The 22,536-nt window shown below is 42.9% G+C and overlaps 3 protein-coding genes and 1 long non-coding RNA gene across 6 annotated transcripts in view; 2 read left to right on the top strand and 2 right to left on the bottom strand.

Annotated features, from left to right (window-relative positions):
- The window catches only part of ZC3H6 (zinc finger CCCH-type containing 6), a 39,384-nt gene extending 25,455 nt beyond the window's left edge, over window positions 1-13,929 (top strand). Inside the window, exons 4-12 of one of the 2 annotated variants that reach the window (XM_035322800.1) lie at window positions 234-489; window positions 2,395-2,513; window positions 5,368-5,484; window positions 6,903-7,014; window positions 7,639-7,748; window positions 8,492-8,745; window positions 9,370-9,890; window positions 10,157-10,396; window positions 11,500-13,929. In XM_035322800.1, coding sequence (XP_035178691.1) covers window positions 234-489; window positions 2,395-2,513; window positions 5,368-5,484; window positions 6,903-7,014; window positions 7,639-7,748; window positions 8,492-8,745; window positions 9,370-9,890; window positions 10,157-10,396; window positions 11,500-13,004 — 3,234 coding nt within the window. In that variant the 3' untranslated portion in view covers window positions 13,005-13,929. The remainder of the gene's footprint in view (window positions 1-233; window positions 490-2,394; window positions 2,514-5,367; window positions 5,485-6,902; window positions 7,015-7,638; window positions 7,749-8,491; window positions 8,746-9,369; window positions 9,891-10,156; window positions 10,397-11,499) is intronic. The other variant, XM_035322799.1, reaches the window with a different exon arrangement.
- On the bottom strand, window positions 13,789-21,483 carry LOC118164949. Its single transcript, XM_035322807.1, has 5 exons — window positions 20,601-21,483; window positions 19,700-19,885; window positions 19,188-19,360; window positions 18,729-18,846; window positions 13,789-17,727 (listed from the first exon to the last, which is right to left on the bottom strand). Exons 1-5 carry the CDS (start codon window positions 21,450-21,452, stop codon window positions 17,470-17,472), a joined length of 1,587 nt encoding a protein of 528 aa, XP_035178698.1. The 5' UTR covers window positions 21,453-21,483; the 3' UTR covers window positions 13,789-17,469.
- On the top strand, window positions 15,805-20,795 carry LOC118164952. The gene is made up of 3 exons (XR_004749765.1): window positions 15,805-15,934; window positions 19,831-19,966; window positions 20,684-20,795. It is a non-coding gene; the product is annotated as an uncharacterized LOC118164952 (long non-coding RNA).
- The window catches only part of GZF1 (GDNF inducible zinc finger protein 1), a 32,901-nt gene continuing 27,304 nt past the window's right edge, over window positions 16,940-22,536 (bottom strand). Inside the window, exons 7-8 of one of the 2 annotated variants that reach the window (XM_035322806.1) lie at window positions 19,404-19,409; window positions 16,940-16,950 (exon numbers count right to left, since the gene is read on the bottom strand). The gene's annotated coding sequence lies outside the window, so the exon portion shown is untranslated. Of the gene's footprint in view, window positions 16,951-19,386; window positions 19,410-22,536 lie in introns of those variants that run through there. The other variant, XM_035322805.1, reaches the window with a different exon arrangement.

Raw genomic sequence — 22,536 nt, 5'->3', positions numbered from 1 at the left:
ACAAAACAAAACAAAACAAAAAACTTTTTTCCCCTATTTTAATGCACTCAGAGTCAAACGTGTTAATTTCTACTGAATAACTGATTTTTATTGTTTATTATTAATGCTTGTTTATGCAGATCTGTAGACAGCATGACAATAAGAGTAAAAACAATTGGTTTTGTAGAGCAGTTTGGAGGGGTGGTGTTTGAAATATTGAGTTGCTTCTAAACAATACAATCCCTTTCATACAGCATGGACACGTATCAGGAAATTACATGAGTTCACAGAAAATGCAACATAAAAAAAATGTAAAAAGTAAGGAGTATGATGACTATAGTCATTACAGTGATGAAAACTTTGGTAATTATAACGAGGAAGAAAAAGATGAAGATTTTGCCGATCAGCTTAAACAATACAGGCAAGCTAAAGAGACCTCCAGTAGTGATTTAGGACCTCCATTTCCGAAAGAACCAGTGAAAAAACAGGGGATGAAAGGGATCCAGAAAGGTAAGATAATTTGAATTGTTAGCTGTAGTAATGGATGACAGTAGCAGTTATATCATGCACCGTTTCAGGATGTTTGTGTTGAGAGCTGAATGAAGAGAGCTGCCAGCAGTGGCTTTCCTGTGAAGTAGCAGCCTCTCATCAGTAATGGTATGCTGGTTATTGGGAAGGAAGAATATCATATAGTTGCACTGTTGCATTTATTGAGGAAAAGAGCGAATGTTGGGTATTGTATATGTAGTAAATAAATAAATAAAACCTTACCAAAAGAAAACAAACAAACAAAAAGCTCTTGATTATGTAACCGACTAGGGAATCATAGGGCTGTAAAGTGTCTTTCTGGGGCATTTCATGGAAGTCTGAAATGGGACTTGATGCAGGGGAGGGGAAGGAGTGTGTGAATTCCAATATCCAGTTTAGGCCATGTGTTTGTGTGTATGTGTGTGTATATATGTGCATAAAATTATGTAAAGTACCTAGACATTTTGATAGGTGCCTGAATACATTTATCAGCTTGTAAGTATGCTAAGATCCTTTTATTTTTCTTTTTGTAACTTTTCTTTCATTCAAAGCTGGACTGATACAAATTTTGATGAAAAAGTATTCTGAAAAGTCCTGCTGCCCTTTTTTCATGCCCTAGTTACATAAACTTAATTATGCAAGCATTCTTGCTTGCACCTTTCATTTGGTGTCTGATCATTTCCTTAACATGGCAGTGCAACTCAGTAAGCCAGCTTGCATCTCTGGTTTCTGTATTATGAAGGGACTTCTGACTTCCCCCATCTTATATTACTACCTGTTGTCTTAGGGTGTGGAAGGTTAGACAAGGGAGACAGTGCATGCTGTTTTCAGAGGTATCCTGATCTGCCATCTAGAAATATTACATTTATTCTCTTGGCTTTTTCTGTAAGATAAAAGGTTGGCACCGAAGTTCATATTTCAGAAACTGTTGATTCAGTCAGTTTGCAAAATTGTCTCCCTTTAACTGTGGCTAAAGGTTTGTCTGCCACACAAAATTTGAGTAGGGTATTGTATGACATGACTATCTGACTAGTTCTCAAGAAAATGTGGTGTTACACAAAGCTAGTAAGCTTTCTTTCATTTACTACTGGCGTGATCTTTTGTGTTCTGTTTTGGTTCAGAACAAAATAAATTGGCAAAAGATTGTTAGAATCTACTTAGCTGAGATAAAAGCGTTCTTTTCATGTGCTGTTTGGTAATGCTGCTTCAAGATCTCTGTCTGCAAGTCATCTGGAATCAGCTGTGCTGTTGTGGGGTGGCTGCCACCTGAAGCAGATGTGATGTCTGCAGAGCTTTGTTTTTCTTTGGTTTTAAGTTAATGACAAAGCAGATGGATACTCTGTCTCCATGTTTTTAGTTGAGGCCATGACTGCTGGCATGCTGATAGCTAAATAAGTACTGCCTTGAGGCTTCTAAACAGTTGCCATTAAATATTATTGCATTCAAAGTTGTTCTGTTCTATTTCTTAGGTTATGATCTCGAGATTCTTGGATGTTGTGATGCATATGTGTGCACCTGGGTGCCAATTGTACTGCTTAGTTCTGTGTTCAGAAAGTGCCCAAATAGCACACAGATCTTTTAAGTGTTTGGGCTAGTTAGAAGTCGCGTGTCTGCACTTCCAATCGTTTGAAACTGCTTTGAATGAGATTAATTTTATATTCAGTTTATCAGTCTGCTATTGATTTGAAGAGCTTTTCAAAGAGCAGGCAGTTGCGTAGAATTATAACTGGTTGGTGTAGTTCTGCTTGCCAAGTCATGATTCAAGACAATATTTGGGAATTCAGACTGCAAAAAGATACTTAGCTTTATATTTGTCTGCATTTGTTGTCGCTAGGTAACTGTCTGTACTTTCTGAGGTCGTTTAAAAAGGTCTTTGCTGTTTTTCAGGTATTTCTCAAAGAGGTAATAATTACAATGTTGGTCGAGGGCGTGGAATGCAGAAGAAATTGAAGCGTAAAGATCGTGGAAGGGGAAGAGGCAATAAAGGATCTGATGGCTTCCATGAGGTATGTGGAATTAAAGTTGAATTTCTAATGCAGTTGTTTCAAATGACTGGACGTCTTGTTTTAACAGAAGACTATTTAAAAGTACATGTTTTTTTGTTCTTTTCTCTAGAAAAGTCAGTTCCCTTACTAGAATTATCCTGCACTTGATATACAAAGTATAGTTGATAACTTAAACTAATAAATCATTTTCTTGCTTTTCTTGGAAATAAGAAAAACTAACAGAAATGGTTTATGAGCTTTGATTTTGAACGGCGTATGAGCTTCCATGTTAACTGTTTCTAAAAGATGACATTTTGCTACTACCAATTCACCTCAGTTTTTTCGGTGGAGAAACTGGCTGCCTTCACACGTTTTGCTAATTTTCTTCTGAATCGTGAAGGATTCTGCTTCTTTCCAGAGCTATGATGGTGGAAATAGAAATATATATGACCTTGGTTGTCGGTTAGTAATTATTTATTTACAGGAATTACCAATTATTGTTACAGGAATTAGAGAAAACTTGCTGTTTGATATTGCCATGGTATTAATAAATTTGTCACACCAATCTTCAACTATCTAAATGAAAAAAAAATACAAAATTGCTGATTAAAGGATCAAGTCCATCCATGGCTGAAAAACATCGTTTAAGCAAAATCACATTTAACTGTATACAGCACATTAAGATCAGGTTCTGAGGCAATGGTAGTTTATCAATCTCCCTGCAATATCTGTGGCTCTCCTCCCTCCTACACTGAAGAGTGCACGTGGCTGGCTTCTAGCTGATGCAGTAATGCATAGTTCAGCCATGGTAATTTATCTCTGTGCTCTGCAGATGGCCCAGCTCTTGGGGGCTCCCGGGTGGTCCAGATCAGATTTTCCCTTCCCTGCCCTGTACGTGGTCGGGAGAAGGGCAGCCGTTTGACCTGTTAGGACGATGCTTGTTTGTAGGACTCCTCCTTCCTGGTGCTGCCAAACATGCCCTGTCATCCAGCTCTGTCTCCAAGCTGTGGGGAAGGGTGGAGACGAGGAGGCAGCTGCAGGCAGGCCCCAGCAGGGCTAGGAGAAAGAGAACAAAAAGCTGGGCTCCTGGCTGCAGCGAAATTATGAATTCTGCCACGTAGACACCGTGTGGTGGGGTGACTGATGAGATTCTTCTGCCACGCAGCTGCGTCCCTGGGACTCTCAGTGACACAACTGGAGCATTTCAACCTTCCTCAAGCTGTTGTTTCAAGTGCTTTGAGATGTGGGATGGTAACTGTCTTTCAGTGCTCTCAGAAAGGCTTGGGGCATTGTTTTTGGTTGGTGTTTGAATTAATCTTGAAGAGGATCAAGTACTGGATTCAGAACTTCTTTGTTTGGGGCAGCTGAGACTTCTCTGGATTTAATGTGTTCCAAGTAGAGATGGGATCTCCACTGATCCAGGAGTGGTGTTCCTAGCTCGAAGCAATGTTCAAGACATTGCTTCTCAATGTCAATAAAATCCGCTAATCCTTCTTACTGTTAATGTTTTGTGACATTGCTTAATTTGCCAAGCAAACTGAGTGCAGACACGGGGTGTGCTGATGCTCATGTTTTCAGTTTGATTGCCATGAAGAACCACATCCATTCCATTTCAGACGTTCCTACTCAGCAGTCAGATCCCTATTCATTTCTGTGGAAATCAGAAATTGGAAAAGCTTAATTTCCCTCTATTGCAGATCAGTAGTCGACCACCTATCATTACAAATAAGGCATAAAAATCACATGAGAAGCAGGTAGAGGGGAAGGTTAGACTAAATATAGCTTTGTAGCTGAGGTGGTAGCCTGGATATCTGGATGATTTTTCAGCTTCTGACTCTGCTACAGGCATTACTCCTGTATTCACGTACAAATTTATTAAAATAGTAAAAACAGGACATGAATTTGTTGGAACTGAACACCACGCATGGTGGTAACATGGGGTGATAAGGTTTGATTACAGTAGATTTGTGAAGGAAATGCAAACATGAGGTGGTTGATGGTTCGGGATTTTCTCAGCAGCAAAAGCTCATGCACCACCAGCGCTGCTGCTCAGTCCCCTCTGCTGCTCTCTTCCCAGAAGCAGTGGTGAATCGCCATTCCCACCCACGGGCCTCAAATCTCCCCACTCATCACGCATCACACTGGGAAGCAGCTCTGTCACAAAGTGCACTGCAGTTTGGGTAGAGAACAGCAGGAAGAGGTGGACTCTGAGGGAGGCATTCTGGCCTGGGTACCCGGTGCTGGGACAGGGTGTTGTCTTTCTCATCTCTCTGTAGGATGAAAATGCCAACCATTAATCAATGTGCTTACCAAGCTGACTGGTGAGGATTAAAGGCTGACTCCTTGTGGCCAACAAGCTGCTAGCACGGCATAGTTCAAGGGAAAACTAGGAAATGCTGTGTTTGGGCTCTTTTGCAACCAAATGTTATTTTACATTAAGGCTTGCAGAGGTGGTGGCACGTCACAGGGGTGGTTACCAAAGCCCATGTGCAGAGGTGCCCTCAATCAAGGAGTTGGGAGCGGGCTTACTGGGTGCCTGTGAGCCAGCCCTGCCTTTGAGCATTTCCAAATGAAGTGTGAGAGGTAAATAAGTTCACTGAATGGACAGAACATCTGTTGTAATGTGAGAAGTTTCTGGTTTGATTGCATTTATAGCAAACATAGCATTAAAGCAGCTAAGTGTTCTTATGTGTAAGTTTTCTTATGTATAAGTGTGTGTGTTTACCTTTATTTTGATCTGTGGGTATAATATTAAGAACTTAATCATGGTGTAGTTAATCACATTTTGGGGTAACTACTGCACTAAATATGCTCTAATACTGTTGCAGCCGCACTTAATAAGTAAGCATCAGCAGGATGTTCATTTTCCTTGCAGGATGGCAAACCAGTGAAGAAATGGGTTAACATGAGTCAGGAATTCATAAACCAGCATACAGTGGAACACAAAGGCAAACAAATTTGTAAATATTTCCTTGAAGGGAGATGTATTAAGGTAAATATGCACCATGTCTGTCGGTATACTTCTTTGGTGTGAGGAAAGGGAGAAGATTTTTGTTTTATTTTGTTTTACTTAGCTGATGTAAGAAAATCTTACGGGTTGAAACTCAATGTTTTTACTTCTTATGTTTGATGTATTTATAGATAAATGCCAACAGAAAATTTTGTGGAAAAATATTCCCTCTGTTACACTTCTACGCTTATAACCAATTCTATTAAAAACGATTTGTGTTTGCTAATTAGTGTATTTACAGTAAAAACCTCTGTGATGGTATTATAAACTTAGACTGACAATGTGTCGTGTAATCTGTAACAAATCTTACGTGTGGAATCTGTAGATAGGCAATGATTTCTGAAAGTATTAAATAATTTCTCTGTTTTATGGTACTAGAATTTTGAAACATTGAAGGAATTGCTTAATTATGCTGAGTTATTTCTCTAAAGTAAAAAGTGGGGTTGTAGTAATAGTTCTCCTACCAAAGAACTGAAGTCATCTTCCTTCAGCCAGCAAGTGGAAGACAACAGAAAGAAGAGAATACTATTCAGAGCAGTCAGCTGGCAAGCAAAAGCCCTAGCAAGACAGTCTGTTACTGCATTTAAAAATTGCTGTTGCTTCATTTTGAAGCTAATGCTGCTGTGAAGTTGAATCCTCTGATGTCAGAATAGTTCAGTCAGTTAGAAAATACATTTAAGAAAAGCTCCTTCCTTCTCAAATAAGTGAGTGCGCCATTTATATTCAGTTCCTCTGTGTGTTTCATGATAGAACATTCTCTTTATTTTTCAGATGGTGAAAGTGAGGGTGAAAATTAGCGTGCTTTTCTGCCTAAACCAAGGGGGCAAATTGAAAGGAATGCATTTTTTTCTGGCTTTATACATTTTAGTATGTCATGCTCCAGTAAGACAAGGATTTGCTGCCACCTTCAGTTTTAAAACCAGTAGTTGAAAGAGTATTTAGTGTATTTTTCCTGAGAATAATTACATTCCTACATGGAATAGTTTATACTTTGTTGGATTTCTTTCGGTTCTACCACATGATGTTAAAAGAATCAAACTTTCTGATTAAGTGCACAATAGTTTGTATGGGAAAAAAACAGTAAAATATTTAAATATTTGTTTAAATGTCTTTTTAATGTTAATTGCTAAGCAGAAACAGAGAAGAGAATGGGTGCCATAAGACCAGCTTGTTTTCTTTAACCATTGCATATATTCTTTTGAACCTAGATTTGGGAATTCCTTTCCTATGTCTAAGCCCCCCCATCCCCCCCCCATTGGTAATAGAAACATATTATAATGCTGTGTTAGTAATGATAAAACGTTTAAATTCTGCTAAGGAGGATGCTTTTCTTTAAATATAAAATGAATTACTCAGCATTTCAGATTGATAATGTGTTTCTCCTCTTTTCTTATTTATAGGGAGAGCAGTGTAAATTTGATCATGATGCAGAGATAGAAAAGAAAAAGGAAATCTGCAAGTTTTACATACAGGGTTACTGCACCAAAGGAGAGAACTGCATTTACTTGCACAATATCCTTAAAAAAATACTTGAATCAAACCGACTGTTGATATTTACTCCTAATTCATGTAAATAAGTTTAAAGGGTGGCTATGTCTTTTCTTAAGAGACTATACAAAAGTATATATGGATTTACTACTAGAGGAAGATAATTTTTCTACTCCAGTAGGAGGAGAGAATATGTATGAAAATACTGGTTTTGTTTAGTTTAGGAAGATGTTTAATGTCTTAGAAGATAAAAAACATGAAGTTACATACTTTTATCATTACCCTTTTAAAATCCTGATATCCATGTACTTTTTAAACCCTGATTTTTTTAATTATTTTTATTTATTTATTTATTTATTTATTTATTTATTTATTTGTATTTGGAACTGAGAACCTGATCTTTTTAATCACAGTTTTAGTATCTAGTCAGAAATAATGTTCAAGCTACAGTAATGTAATTATTAGTAGAACGCTAAGTGAAACTAAGAGGTAAGTTGGTTATTAGCTTTGAAAATTGTTAAGATACTGCTGTGGAAAGATAAAGTATTTGGGAAAAAATGAAGGATAGCTGACAGTTGAATTTAATAAACTCGCAAAACAGTGCAAACTAGCAGTCAGCCTGTTAGGAATCCTTAACATTTTGCTTACATGAATTCCCTTGCAAGTTTTACCATACAGGAGCAAAATGCTATCAAGGAGATAAGTGCAAATTTTCTCATGCTCCCCTGACTGCAGAAACAAAAGAATTGTTGGATAAGGTGAGCAATTTGTAGTCTGAATGTGAGTTTCCCCCAAAAGAATGGAGGGTGCTGCTAGAAATTTCCATGGGTCTTTGGTGCTAAACTCTAACGATGCTAAAATTCCCTGTTGCTCTTTAGTGCTGCAAGTCTGTGACTCGGTTCCATACATCAAGTTCCCCTTGCCACCCATTATTTTTCAGTCATATCTGACTCACTTGTTTTCACAGCTAGTAATTCTTTTGGACTCCCTTTCTGTGGAAGTCTCCATGCACTCCATAACAAGAAGTGTAGCTTTGGTTGTCTTGAAGTTAGATATCATCTGACTTCTGAACTCAGGGTGGAGAAAGGAATGAGTTGCCTCCTCTGAATGATTCATGAAATTCTGACCTTTGTGTTAAGTGGGATATTTACATCTCCCCCCAGTTACTATACAACAGGTCTTAAAAGAAAAGTGACGTGGGTTTAACACTAAAAACACTATGAATTTTAGAATTTAATTCCATTTCTGTCATTTAAAATTACTCTTTGAGGTAAATGGACCTCTGTAAAATTGTTCTTTGCTGTCTACAGTAATAGTTTTCTTCCTGGATGTGAATCAGTGTCCTATGGAATAAATTATAATAGATTTCTAATTTTCCTGAGTTTGATGCCAATATATACTAGTACTGCAGCAGGTACATTTAAATGGAAAATGCAAGACAAAATTGAATTGCATATAGTGTAAAAATAATGGTGTGTTTTGCTATATTGCTTCATTCTAGGTTTTGAATAATGAAGAGGAACCACAAAATGAAGATGAGAAAGAACTGGAGGAACTCAGAAAGCGTGGCATAGTTCCTCTGCCTAAGCCACCACCAGGCGTTGGGCTTCTGCCAACCCCACCAGAGCAATATCCATTTTCTGAGTCTGATATAGAAAATTATCAAGATCCTTCAGGAGAATATAAGAAAATACCATCTCTCTTTGAAATTGTTGTGAAGCCTACTGTGGATTTAGCACACAAAATTGGAAAAAAGTAGGTTTTAGATTTTTCTGTAGAGTTCTTAGATCGTGGCTACATAAATGCATAAAATATTCTCTTATTTTTTGTCAGTATACGCTTCTGAGTATATTGTTAATGATCCGTCAAATACTGGCTATCAATTATTTACTCATTTCATGCTTTCCTTAAAAGGATTACTCACTGAGCCTTCCAGAAAGCCTCTCCTTTGGCTCTTGTTTTGGCTGTGTGCCTGTCTTGTCTATCTCCATTTGCAGGCTGAGCAAAGTTCATTCTCCTAAACTCTTTTTATGGTTAGATCTTTCCTGACCAAAGACAATGGACGCTCCCGATGGAGATTGTTGGCTGTGACACGTTTGAAACACTTAGTTGCAGCAAATGTTCAGTTTTGCATCTGCTAATTTAAAGAAAAAAAAAAATTCTACTTGTAGACAAGCTCAGTAACGTGTTATGAGCTATTTGTAACATACGTAGTTATTCTTTTTGAAAGTTATTTTGCATTCAGATGTTTATCCAACTTGAAAACAAATATATGTGAAACAGGCATCTGTAAGAGTGAAGATGGGGAGAGATAGCTAGTAGGCTGTTTGTAAGTGAAAAATTTTTGCAAGTAATTTATTAATTTTCTTTTGCCTACAGGCCACCAACCTTTTATAACAGCTCATCCCCACCAAGACCACCGTTTCAGGGAAATGACCCCCATTCTCAGCATATGTATAATCCAGGTTCAAGTCCAGGGCCAGGACCCGGCATGTCGCAAGGACATAATGGACCGCCAATGCACCCAGGTTCTCCTGGACATCATCCATGTGGAGGGCCTCAAGGCCCAGGAATGCCGCAAAGTCCTCCTATGCAGGGTGTTCCACCAGGCTTTCTAGGACCACAGAACCAGTCTGGTATGCCTATGCAAGGACAGCAAGGTGGTCCACCTCTGACACCCCCAGGTCTTGGTGGGTCTTACAGCGGCCCAGGAGTTCAAGGACATATGGTGAATATGCCTAGAGATAATCATTGTCCTCCGGGGCCACAGTACCAGCAGATGCCTGGTGAGAGGCAGCCGAATATGAATTACGAGCCTATTCAGAACCCAGCTGATTTCTACGACAATTATTATTCTCATCAAGCTGTACATAACTTCCAGCCAGCTAATAACTCTGGTGGTAAGGACATTTAAGAATTGTTGTTTCATATGGTGCTTTGTAGTTGTACAGTGTTAAAACATGCCTTGAAAGCTGAGCAGCTGAAAGAATTTTGGAGAGAAAACCACACCTGTTTTAATGCCTTTACCATACGCACCTTTTCAGATGATAATTTCCATTTATGAAATATGTTGTGCTAGTTTTGCTAGATTGTGTTTTGTGTCTTACTGCTTTTGCTCTAAAAGCTTGTATGGGGTAGCTGCTGACTTTATTTTTTTGTACTGCAGATGGAACGTGGCATGGAGAATTTACAGACCACCAGGCTCACCTTATGGCTCAAGAGTCTCATCAAGGTGGAAGTGAGTCAGACTGCATGAGTAGTCATATGGGCCATAAACCATCCATTAATGTACCAGATTTTCTTCCAGCAATGCAGAAAGCCCTTTATGTAAGACTTAGTCAAAAGCATCAAAGAGATGGAGACTCTGTCAGCAGCCAGGGTCAGAGGGCAATGAGCAAAGAAGAAGGTAAAGTTAATTTTGTTAATGTTCAGAATTTACTTACTGACCATATATTATCCTGGAACAAATGCGTTGATTTGAATTTTTCATCGTATTGCCATTCATAATTACTGTGAATGCACAAGTACCAGCTCAATATTTTCAGCTCAAGGTGCTTGCTTTTTTTTCCAACCTATTCTAGGATTTTAGTATAGGTTTAGTTTCTGCATTTCAGTTCAAAGTAGAAAGATAGAATCATAGAATCATTTAGGTTGAAAAAAACATCTAAGATCATCTAGTCCAACCATAGATCTGTGGATAATTTTTGATGTAGTCTGCACTTTTTAAAAGGGTCTCTTGCTGATAACTCAATTGCTTCTTAAAACCCCTGATTGAAACAGGGTTATTATTTCTAACTGCCAATACTGCAAGAGCCTCTTAGATTCTGTTTATTCAGTTGTGCCTCTTGATCTTTTTTGCATATTCCATTTCTCCAGAGCAGTTTTTTTCCCCCCTCTGCAATATCTGAAATTTGCAGTGTTTAATCTGAGTGTTTCTGTAAGCTATAGCCAATAGAGAACAGTAAACCTGCAGATCAGCTTGAGCAGCACGGAGTATGTTTGTCCCTTGGCCTGCTCGCTGCTGCACCCTTTTCTGTGGCTTCTGGAAGTACTTCTGTTATCTGTGTAATGAAGCAGCAAATTCCACATTTGTAATATATCTGTTTTTAAGACAACTGTAAGGTGCTGTTTTACTTTACCTACTCCGCAATGCAAGGTCACTTTCATCCAGACTCGGTTTTAAAATGTTGTTGTCTTTTACTAGTACTAGTAGAAATAATTGTTTGGAAGTAGCTTATTTTCCCAAATTAGTATCGAGAGAGAGAGATGTGGAGAGAATGCAGCAGAGTTTGGGAGTATCTTAGTTAACTATATTTATTTTTTTTTTCAGTTCCTTATTTATTTATTTTTGTCATGTTATGGTGGTCGTAATACAGTGAGTGAGGACTTGGTATCAGGCCTTAGCATTATTACTAAGTTCCATTATTTTACTGAGAAGTTACCCTTGTATATGAGTAAATGCACTGTTTTATTCCCCGGTGATCATTAACTTGAATCCTCTTTTCTCAGATGACAATGTCAACTGGTACTCCAGTAGCGAAGAAGAAGAGGGGAGCAGTGTTAAATCGATACTAAAAACCTTGAAGAAGCAAAGTGAAAACTTCAGGAATCGGCAACAGCATTCCACAGAGCAGCACATGCTTGGTGTTCCTACTGATCCAAGGCTGGCAAAAGACAAAGGTGCAGGGCCTCAGGCTGCAGACCCAAGACTTAGGGCCTCGCCAAGGTCAACCCCCAGAAAGCCTTCAGAATCTGCAGCCTTGGACCCCCGGCTTGTACGAGACCCCAGGATGCACAAGGTTAATGAGGGTGGTCATGCCAGCTCATCTCTCGGTGGAGCAAAGCTAGACTTACACCACCCTCACACTGGTGTAAAAGTCAAGCAAAAAGGGATGGATGATGATGAAGAGGACTCAGAAAGAGAACTGAGAGAACGAGCTTTTCTGATACCATTGGAACCTTTGCCTGGTGTAACACTGAGGGATCCCCGATCGCAGCTTAGGCAGTTCAGCCACATTAAAATGGATGTTACCCTGATGAAACCAAACTTTGCTAAGCATATTGTATGGGCACCCGAAGACTTGCTCCCAGTACCTTTGCCTAAGCCTGACCCCGTCTCCTCAATTAATTTACCCCTTCCTCCACTCATTGCTGACCAGAGACTTAATAAACTGCGGAATCTGAAAAATGATCCCCATCCAAATGCGATGCCAGCTGACCCGAGACTAGCTGCAAAAGCAAAGAACAACTTAGCAGGCAGGAGCAGCTATCTGGATCAGTCTGCAGATTCGCACACCAGTAGCTCAAGCAAATTAGGAGATCCTCGCTTACAAAAAAACGTTGATCCCAGGCTCCACAGACTGTCCAGTGCAGATTCTCATCACGGAGTTGCAAAGGATTCGCACCCTTCCAAGTTTGACCCCCGCCTTGCCAGATCTGCTGCCAGTTCCTCGCAGACCTCAGAAGCTGCGACTGCTAAGCCTGACCCAGATGCTCTGCCTCCCTACGCGCCCAAGTTGTCGTCGAGTGGTGTCAGGCTGGGAACTCCGGGCTCGATACTGAGCGGTATTAGCTTGTATGATCCGAGGGATCACAGCTCATCATCGTTGGACACAGCTCCAGCTAGTTCAGGAGAGAACGGAGAGAACCAGAAAAAAAGTATTTTGAAAAATTCTGGCAAAAATGAACCCAGTCTCTCGGAAGATGCGTCACTGCCGAAGCCTGCCTCGAATGTGGAAAAAAATACAGAAGGATCAGCAGAAGCCACTTCAGATAAAGCAAATAGCACCAGTAAATCTCAGGCTAAACACTCCAGTGCTGCACCTGCGGTGCATAATCTTCCAATCCAAGCTTTATCAGGATTAATCAGACCGCAGTACAGCGATCCAAGGCAGGTTAGACAGCCTGGACAGGTAACTCAGACACAGGATAACGATCCGAATGGGGAATCAGATGATAAGTCGCTAAAAGATGTTTTCAAGACTTTCGATCCAACTGCTTCACCATTTTGTTAGCAATTGATTTTAAGTCTTTTTACTGTTGTGAATATTGCAGTTTTCTGCTGTTTTGTAACTGGTTTACCTCTTTGCTTTATTTATTTTTAAATTATAATTATCAACACTTTTCAGCTGCTAATCTCAGAACCACATGCAGTTATACAGTATGCTATAGTGTTTGCAAAGCTGTGGTATTTTCTATATAATACTTTTTCCAATTTCAGGGAGACTAATAATTGACATGTAGAAAAAAAAAAAACCATGTATCGTGTTAGAGCTGATAAAAGCACTTTCATTGTAAATAAGTCATTAAGAAAGTCTGAAGACCTGTATATGTGTGAGCTGTCTCTTTCATAAACATTTAGATATGATTGCCACATTTGTATGATTGTATAGATACAAGCAATATTATGTACATTACTGTGAGAGACACTGTTTGACAAGGATTGTCTGACGCATCAAGCCAAACTTACTAATGGAAGTATACATAAATGATTTAAAAGGAAAACGTTGATCCTCCTTTTCAGATCAGTCGATGTAAGACATTGGTTTTTATTCATGCAGTCAATATTCTTAGTGTAAAAGAGACCTATATCACATATTGAGGAGTAAAAATGTCATATCTTTTAAAAGTATTTTATTCTATGCTGTATATAGAAGAAATTGTGAAGTACATAACTAGAAGAAAGTTACTGTTAAAAGTGGAGAATACCTAAGTTGTCTAATACAAAAAAGGTTTTTATTTAATTTTTTCACGCATACACAATTCTGATTAGTGATATAAGTTACATTGTGGTGTTCATGTATTTCAATGTATTTTTGTATTCAGCTGCTTAATTTGTATTGCTTTTTTTGTATTGATGTAACTGCAGTACTTGTATTCATTGTGTCTTTATGACATTTTTAACAAAAAATTAAAAAGGGTACAGCTAAAGTCTGGTAACGGCTGTGATGTTGATGTGATGGCAGCTAGTTGACGGCTGGAGGAACAGCAGAGGGGGTGTCCGAAGGACGAAGGTGATTAAAGTTGCCTTTAGCTCAGCTGCTCAGCCACTTGCCAGTCAGATGGCAGTGGGTTTTGAAGCTGACCTTGCGTTGAGTCCCAATGAGTTAGCTTGCCGAGTGGTTCCGGGATCACACTTGTTGTCGTCGTTCCCTTACTACAAAGATCATCATCGCTATGAGAAACGTCGTGCATGTTCTTTAATTTCTGAAGATGTTGCATGCCCAGAGCACAACTGTCCTCAAAGCCTCTCTTGTTTTACCTTTTTGTTTGCTTTTTATATAGCGGAAATGTAGTTATACCTAGCTAGCTACATTGAAAATAAAAATTTGCAGTCTGCTCAATTGCCACCTGGTTCCCACCCACGTGCAATGGTTCTTTGCATTAAGTCTCTTCCTCAGTGGACCTTTTCCTCTTTCTTCCTGTTTGTTGGCCCAGGGAACGCTTGGGACAGGGACAGCATGATGGTTATCACAACTTGTGTGGTTTTGATTTTTTGAGCCTGTGAGACACAGCAGCGATCCAGGCAGGAACGTGAGCTGTCTTGCATTGCTGAACAGAGCTTGGATGAGCTCAGGGAAGCTGCTGATTTCTGTGTGCCAAATGTGGCAGGGGAGACATTGCTGAAGGCAGTCATGGTTTCAGTTTGCCTTCACAACTTTTCAGAGTATAAATTGTATTAATTAAATGGTATTTTAAATAGCACATGCAATAATTGAGAACTAGATAACAGAACTAGACACAAAATGTCAACGTTATTTTGGAGAGTAATCCACTAGTCCTACTTACTGCTTCTGCATCTGATGACAAGTTTGTTAAAGAATTTCATTAAAAAATGAGCCAGCATTGAACAGCAAGGAAAAATAGAAATAGTTTGGAAAGAGCACATGGACTGATTAGAGGAACAAAGAGAAAAGGTAGTAAGTTCTTATTGAAGCCAAATGTGTGGTTTCATGTTCAGATATGGAAGGTAATTAGTCCATACCTGCAGGATGGGCAGCTGTAACCTCAAGTTACAGCTTCTGTAGGGCAGGGAGGATATCATCACTAAATTGAACTCGTTTGTTTTTGTTTGTTTGTTTTTCTTTCTTTTTGAAAGTATTGGGAAAAGAAGGGGCAAAGGAAAGCCTAAGACCAAGGACAAAATGATACCAGTTGAGATAATTGAAGGACCTTGGGTGGCTTGCCATTGGTCCAGTTGTGTATTCTGGAGCTGCAGATGAAAACAGAATGTGTTCTGGCAGAGGGGCGTGGAGTGCTAGTTTCTAACCTTAGAGATCCACTGCCATCTCAGTACCTTTAATACAATACAGGTCTTTATTTGGGGCAAGAAGGGGGACAAGGTAAGAAGGAAATGTGATCTGAAAGGAGCTAGCTTGTCCCTGCAGCCTGTCATCTCGATGTGTAACCACTTCCTTCCTTCCTTCTTTGGTCCAGCCATGCCTGGCCAGAAGTTCCTAGTGGGCAGCACAAGGGTCTGTGGGCTGCTGCTCAGCTCTTCTGTCCACCCGTGCTCACTGGTTTATTCCTTGCAGATTTCTTCCCTGAATCCAAGGATGATCTGGTGTGCCTGCTGCTATTCTCTTGAACACAGAGGAGATTCATTGCTATGATGCAAGTGCTGCACTACCTGATTTCTCAAAGGGAAGGTGCTGGGGGCGTGCCTGAGCCCAGCAGGAAAGTGTGTGGGGACAGTCCTGCCCCACTGAGGTTGGCTGGGATGGACTGCAGCCACTAAGCAAGTCAAGCCTGGTCTGCTGTGTGAACTGACTGTGTCTTTCGCAGGGGAGGCTTGCTTCCATCTCTTCCACAAGCACAGCATGCTGCCGGAGTGGTGTTTCCCTCGGACACTCGCAACTCCTGTCTGAGGCTGTGACGTGGAGAGCAGCAGTGGGAGCAGCCAGTATCGATGGTCCTGGATACTCCAGAAACTCCTAGTTGCAAGGTTGGTGATCATCAGCACTGAAGGTTTTACTGTGGCAGTGTGTCCTAGAATTCTAGGGCTGAAAGGGATCTTGGAGAAAAGTCTCATTTCTCTGCAGGCTGTAGGATGTGCTGAGTCAGGGGCAGCAGGTGTGACCAAATGCTGTTGCTGGCCCTGCAGATGTGAAAGAGTGAAATGATTCTTTCATCTTGTCTGTTCTCTGCACTTCAGACAGACTGCGTGTTCTTAGATTGGCAGCTGGTGTTTGCTACCCCATGATAAAAGGACGCTTAAGGAGATTTCTAGCCTCCCTTGGTAGGCTGTTTTTCTACTATGATGAAAATACTTTGATATGAACCCTTCATAACAAAAATCAAGTCATTTTATTCTTGCAAAGTGTAGAATATTTAATTACAAACTTGTTTTGCATTTCAGAAGTCAGTGACCCTATCCCTTAGTCTTCCTTCTCATTCAGTTCTTGTTTCCTCCAGGTTTTGTGGTACCTTTGTTCTTGTTACCTTCTGAATTTGTATTTTGCCTGTGAGTTCCCCAGTATGCAGTGACTCTTCTGCAGGATTGTGTATCTCAGGCTGCACTTCTGTGCAGCAGTTAGGATTGTTACCCCAAGAAGAAAAGGTGATGGTTGTTAAAAATCCCCTTCAGCCGCCCTTGATAGGATGGTGTCTATTAGAATTACACAATAGTGCTAGGTGAAGAGGAATTTGATAGTGTGCTTAAGATCAGGGTGCTGCAAAAGGCCTCCCAGCTATGAAACTTTCTTGTGCAGGAGACGAGCAAAACAGACATTTACAGAACCCCTTGATCCTTCCGACCAGCCAGATTTGCTGGTGCTGCTACGAGTATGTTCCTACATCCTTCTGTTCATCTCAGGTGCTGGAGAACACAGCAAACTGGCAGTTACTGAAAGAAATGTAATAAAGGTACCTCATCCAATGAGGTTTTCCTTACCTAACATTCCCCCTGCCCCTGGCCCCAGAAGCCTGACTGACTAGGTAAGAGCCCCAGCCATCTCACACCTGCAGGGAGTATGCATTGTAAAGAATTTGATTCCCGGGTAGCCTGTTGGTGGCCACTGATTTACGGTTTTAGAATGGCTCACATGCCACATAACAAAGATCCGTGAATGCTGGTGTTCTGCTGAACAGGAACCCCTCTGGTTTCCCTTTCCCTGGGTAAAGCTCCTCTGATGGCTCTTCCGCAGCTCCCTTGTCCTCTGTGGCTCAGTATCACGTTGCATTACTCAACTTCACACGCCATCTGGAGGAGAGGCCTCTTAGGAAATAACACTAGCGTGTGGCGTTGTTTTATTCCTCTCTCCATACAGTTGCCAAAAGGAAGCAGTGTCTGCAGGGTGGGGTTTGCCATAGGCAGAGCAGCCAGCGCACAAAAGCCTTTTCAGGCCTTGCGCTTTCAGTCCTACGAGCGCAGCTCTAGCAGAAGAGCTGTGAGCTGGGCGAGTCCAGCACTGGCTGTGCTCTTTCTGCCGAGGCCAGCTGGCGATGCAGTTCACCCACAGCACAAGTCCCGTCCTGCTTTTAGGGGTGGCTGCCTGTAATTGCGTGTCCTTTAGTAGGTTTCGGACTCTTGGGGTTGTTCCTGGTCTGAGGTGGTTGTTCTTGTACCATAGCTGTGAGGGTGGGCTCAGCCCTTGCCTGAGTCTTGCGGAGGCCTAGTTCATCCCTGTCTGAGTTTAAACACTCCTCGGCTCTGTGCCGCAACAGGTTTTTTCTCCACTGAATACAAAAAGCAGCTACTTCCCCTTCTTCAGAGTCAGGTGGGGGCTGTTGCAAGCCCTAGTAGGAGACAAAATATTTGAATGCTTTAATGTGTTGTTGTGCATCAACTTGTTTAAAATATCTTGAACAATATAAAAGTCTGAATGTAATGATGTGCGTGCAATCAATGTGGCATTTCTAACAGTTAATGCTTGAAAAAAGACTTAAGATGCTTAAAAACCTGCTTACAGAGAGAGGGAAAAAAATGCCATCTAGTTAGCGTATTGGTAAGCAGACCCATACATTCCTAAAGAGAAAAAGCTGGGTTCAGGAAGGACTTTGTAATCTAGACAATCAAGATAAAAGAATGGCTGGCATCAGCAAAGTAAAAAATGGATGTATATAGTATGCTTTTACCAGTATGGGCAGGTGAGCACAGGAGGAGCTTTTCCATGCCTGCTGATCCTCCATCAAATAAAATTCTAATCAAAACTGTCTCTCAAAATGACATACTGGAGCTCAGCAAAAGTTGTAGGATTATATAGGAGGTTAAGCCACAAAGAAAAACTGCATCAGTGCAGAGCGTTGTTGTATTTGTACTTGTTTTCGAAGTGCTTTCAGATAAAGTCTGCTCCCACAAACTATTTACAGTTGGATCAGTCAGCCATTGTTGGCAGCTGCAAGGCGAGCTCTTGCGACTTCTGATCAAAGCTCATCTTGAGACAACGGAAAGGCTAAGACTGACATGGAATATTTCCAAATCAAGGCCTCCAGTGAGATGCTGCTGCTCTCCTGTCCAAAAATGAAATGGGAAGTGGACCAGCTAGAGATGCCTTCAGAGTTCGTAGCAGTGACAGATCAGATCCGATGCCTGGAAAGAGGCATGGGAGGCTTTGGAAATGAGGCACAAAGGCATAAAACAGAAACATCACAGTAACAATCTTTGCCCCTAGCTGGAGTTGACAGAGGTCCCACAGCAGCCGGTTCCCACCTCCCCATCGCCTGATGTGGCTGTAGGAGCTCCCCATGTCATGGGCTTACCTTGTGAAACCTATTTGGTGCAATCAGCATTAACTTACTTTGATGCATGCTGCCTCGGCTGCCCTCAGAACATGCAAAATGGCTTGAAGTAGATTCTGCGCGTTGCTCACGAGCAGCTCCGAAGAGGACTTGCTCTCTGCAGTGACTGCTTTTACCCTAAAAGATATTTTGAAGTATTTTACTACTGGAAAAGCATCAGACAGTGGGCTTCTCCTGTGTGGCCAGGTACTCCAAAGCCCAAACAGGTGTCCCCTGCACTATTGTGGCAGGTTTCCAGCTTTGGCGTGCAGGGGAAAGAGAGGCAGACAAGATGGGGGGGCGGGGGGGGGAAAGGGCTGCTTATGGCAACCAGAGGAGGAGAGGGAGCGCTGTTGGTTGTAGCTGAGCTCTAAGGGCTACCCCCAGGTCCGACAAGGACCTCTGGAGACCACTGTGCACATCTCTTTGAGGAGGGGCCACCAGCCTTGGGCTGGCTGTCCCTGTCTGCAGCAACCCACCTGGCCACAATGCCGAGCTGGCTGCTGATGGTGTGGGTCTGCTCTGCGGCACGCAGCAGCTCCGAGGAGCAGCTCTTGTCCGGGCAGTTCTTCGCAACAATGCGGCCAAATCTGACAAACACCTGCCCGTCAGAGGCGATTTGCCTGGCACAGGTGACAAGCTGTTCTTTGCTCTGAAACGAAACGGGAATGTGTTGCAGGAGAGAAGGAGAAAACAGACCCCTTTCTTGTAAGACAGGAGCATGTGGAAAGGCCAGGTGTGTTCTGAAATGAGGAAAGGACTAGACATAGGTCTTGCATCTCCTTTCAGGAAAGTAAGTCCCAGTGTTTTGTGCACTTCCCAGTGTAATTCCCAGTGACACCCAGTTACACTCTTAGAAGGGTGGGATAACGCTGGTGTTTCAGCAGGCACTGGGCAGCTTTGTCACCGGGTTTGACCACACTCTTGAGGAAAAAATCTTTTCTTTATGCCTATGAAAGTGCTGGGGTAGAGGGGGTGAAACACTCCATACTGTGATGGGGCCCTTCTTCCTCAGAAACTGAGTCATGTGAAGCATCCTTGTTGCCATGTCCTTGGTGACCTGGAACATCCTGCTGGAGCCTCTTCGCAGCGTGTCACTGTCTTCTCCCTCGTACCTCCTAGGGCTGCTGGCAAGGGAGACGCTGAGAGGACCGCTCTGCTGCTGTCGAGACAAGAACTTAACAGATTTAAAGTCTGGAGCGTGCAGATGCATCGATGCTGAGAAGTCTCTGCCTGCATGTTTCTGAAGCAGTTTTGGGTGAGTAAAGGAGGCAGCACAGCTGTCTGCCACCTCTCTGAGTCTGCTCCACCTTCCCACCCAGCCCTTCTCTCCCCTGCCTTCACCCACAGTGGGACTATTAAGTCCTGGAGCTATTTCCAAACAAGCGAGAGCTGTCCTGTAAGCTGACAGTGTCTATGGCAGAGAAGTGCAATCAAGTACTCTAACCTGCTTTGCAGAGTGGTTTGGGTTGTGCTGCCGAGGCTTTTGCCAGCTTCTGGCAACTGGCAGCAGTTGTGGTAGGAACAGGGTGGCAGGTACTCCCGAGGAGAGCTTGTGGGGAGGTGAGGAGCTGAGCAGAGACGGGCAGTATTTTAGGGAAAGGAAGGACAGTACAGCCACCAGTTCCTCAGAAACAGGATGTTGGAGATGGGTTTATCTATGCAAGGGTCTCTGTCAGATCAGACACCCAGAGCTCAGCGGTATGGGGTACCCAGCATCTTGATTAACTTGGACATTGGTCTTGCTCTGGGTAGGGGGTTGGCCTACTGACTTCCAGGAGGTCCCTGCCTACCTCAGTTACCCCAATACTCCCCAGTGTGGGTAACAGGGCTGATTGACAGCCCTAAAAATTATGCTGCACTAAGAGTTAATGGGGGAAAAAATACTGTACCATTTCACGTGCCTCTCTGGCCATTCTGCTTGCACATCCACTCCTGGTCAGGTGAGTTTCTGCTGATGTTGTGTGGCTCACAGCACCAAGCTCTTGGGCTGCGGAGAGCTTGGCTACGCTGCTGTGCTGTCTTGGAGAGCACCGGTTCCCTGCATTCTGCAAGCATTGTCTCATGAGCTCCAGGACGTGCCCACCAATGCCCTGGACAGCCTGAAGTCGTGTGACGAGGTAGTGTGCTTGTGCTGACCAGTACCAGACAATGCTGTCTAGGTGGAGATGCCCTCGGTCCTGGTGGCTTTGGAAGAGCTGGCTGGCACTGCTCACTGCATCAGACGTCAGAATCAGGAGATGGTCTGCGACAGAGAGCAGGTTTGCCTGCGACTGCAGTTGAGCAGTGGTCTCCAGGACATCGTGGAGGGTAGTTCTGACCCACTGAATGTTGGCCATTAGCTGACTTGCCTTCTGTTCAAAAGCCTGTTTGCTCTTCTCCCTTTCTTCCTCAGAGAGGGGAGACAGGGCTGGTCCAAGGACATCTCGGATGATCCGTAGGTGTTCGGTGTTGGCCTCCTCCAGGTGGAGCAGCAGCGCCTTGACCCTGAGGGCCAAGTCTCTCTGCAGGAGCTCAAAGCGAATGTACAAGCTGGCAGTAGACAGTGGGGAGACCAAGAGGGTGTTGGAGGCATCGAGCAGTGCTTCCATTAGCACCTTTATCTCCTCCTTGAGGGCTAGGATTTCACGGCGACCACAGTCTTCAGGGCAGGACAAGTAAGAGAGCCAGGCAGCCTCCTGCAGCCTGAGGGAGTTCTCAGACACAGCAGCCAAGAGGCTCTGAGAACAAAGCTTGTTCTTCATGGCACTTCTCAGCTCCCTCAGGAACAGGATGTCCCTGCCTATGAACTGATCCACAGCACCCAGGAGCACGTGCATGCTGACAGCCCACTGGACACAGTGCAGCTCCAGGCTGGCCTCTCCCAGCCTGCAGGAGCCCTCAAAAGACATTGCTTTCCCAAGTAACGCTTCGGTGTTCATCTGAGCATGTGAAAATTTGGCTTGGACCTGTAGAAAGTTCTCCCAGACACCAGGGAAAATGGGATTTTGCTTACTACCACACATGCTTGCAATGTCCCCTGCTAACTGGACTGCTCCTGCTAAGCCCATCATGGTCTCGTCCAAAGCCTGTTTGCCGCTCGTGAAGTCAGCAGACAAGATAAAGCTGAGTACTTGCTGGGACAGGCTATACCAAGAGCCTGCCACAGCTGCTAGGCACTCTTTGGTCTCACAGATCCTTTCAGAGAGTGAGAGTGCCATTTGGAGAAGTCTGCCTGGACGACGGAGCTGTCCTGGGGCTGTTTCCCTGGCCAAGCTAATAACACGTGGTGTCAGTGAGACAATCTTCTGGTACTGCCCCAGAGTCTCCCCCAGGGGAGACTCAGCCACAGGCAGTGCCTCCTTTGCTGCCTCGATACAGCAGGTGGAGAGTTCAAGCAAGGCGGAGCAAGCAGCATTGACAGCTGCCATATCGTGTGCGCTCGTTGCTGCCAGGAGTGCTGTAATGACAGGGAGCGTATCTCTTTTCCTTGGAACAACATCTGGGTGTAAGTTACCTGCTTGTGAAGATGAATGACTTAGGGCACCTTCCTGCAATGTAGCTTCAGCAGGGATGGTTTTTAGCCCAGTGTACGATGGGCTGAGTCCAAGCTCCCTCATAACATCAGTGCTCCGTACTTGTTCCCGGAGAGGGCTGAGGATATCTGGGTGGCTGGACCCATCCAGCCCATCTTGGACGTGGCGAGCAGTATCCACCAGAGAGCTCACTGTCTTTGAAAAGACATCCCTAGTTTGGAGGCAGGAGAGTCTCTCTGGACAAAAGGCTGTGGCTGCTTTCAGCTCAAGGATGGAGCTGGCCAGCTGTTCAACCCAAACCAGCAAGCCGTTC

The sequence above is a fragment of the Oxyura jamaicensis genome, chromosome 3 (genome assembly GCF_011077185.1).
Source record: "Oxyura jamaicensis isolate SHBP4307 breed ruddy duck chromosome 3, BPBGC_Ojam_1.0, whole genome shotgun sequence".
In the NCBI taxonomy this organism is placed as follows: Eukaryota; Metazoa; Chordata; class Aves; order Anseriformes; family Anatidae; genus Oxyura; species Oxyura jamaicensis.
Note: the sequence above shows the minus strand (reverse complement) of the source record. Positions and strands in the feature narration are given on the sequence as shown.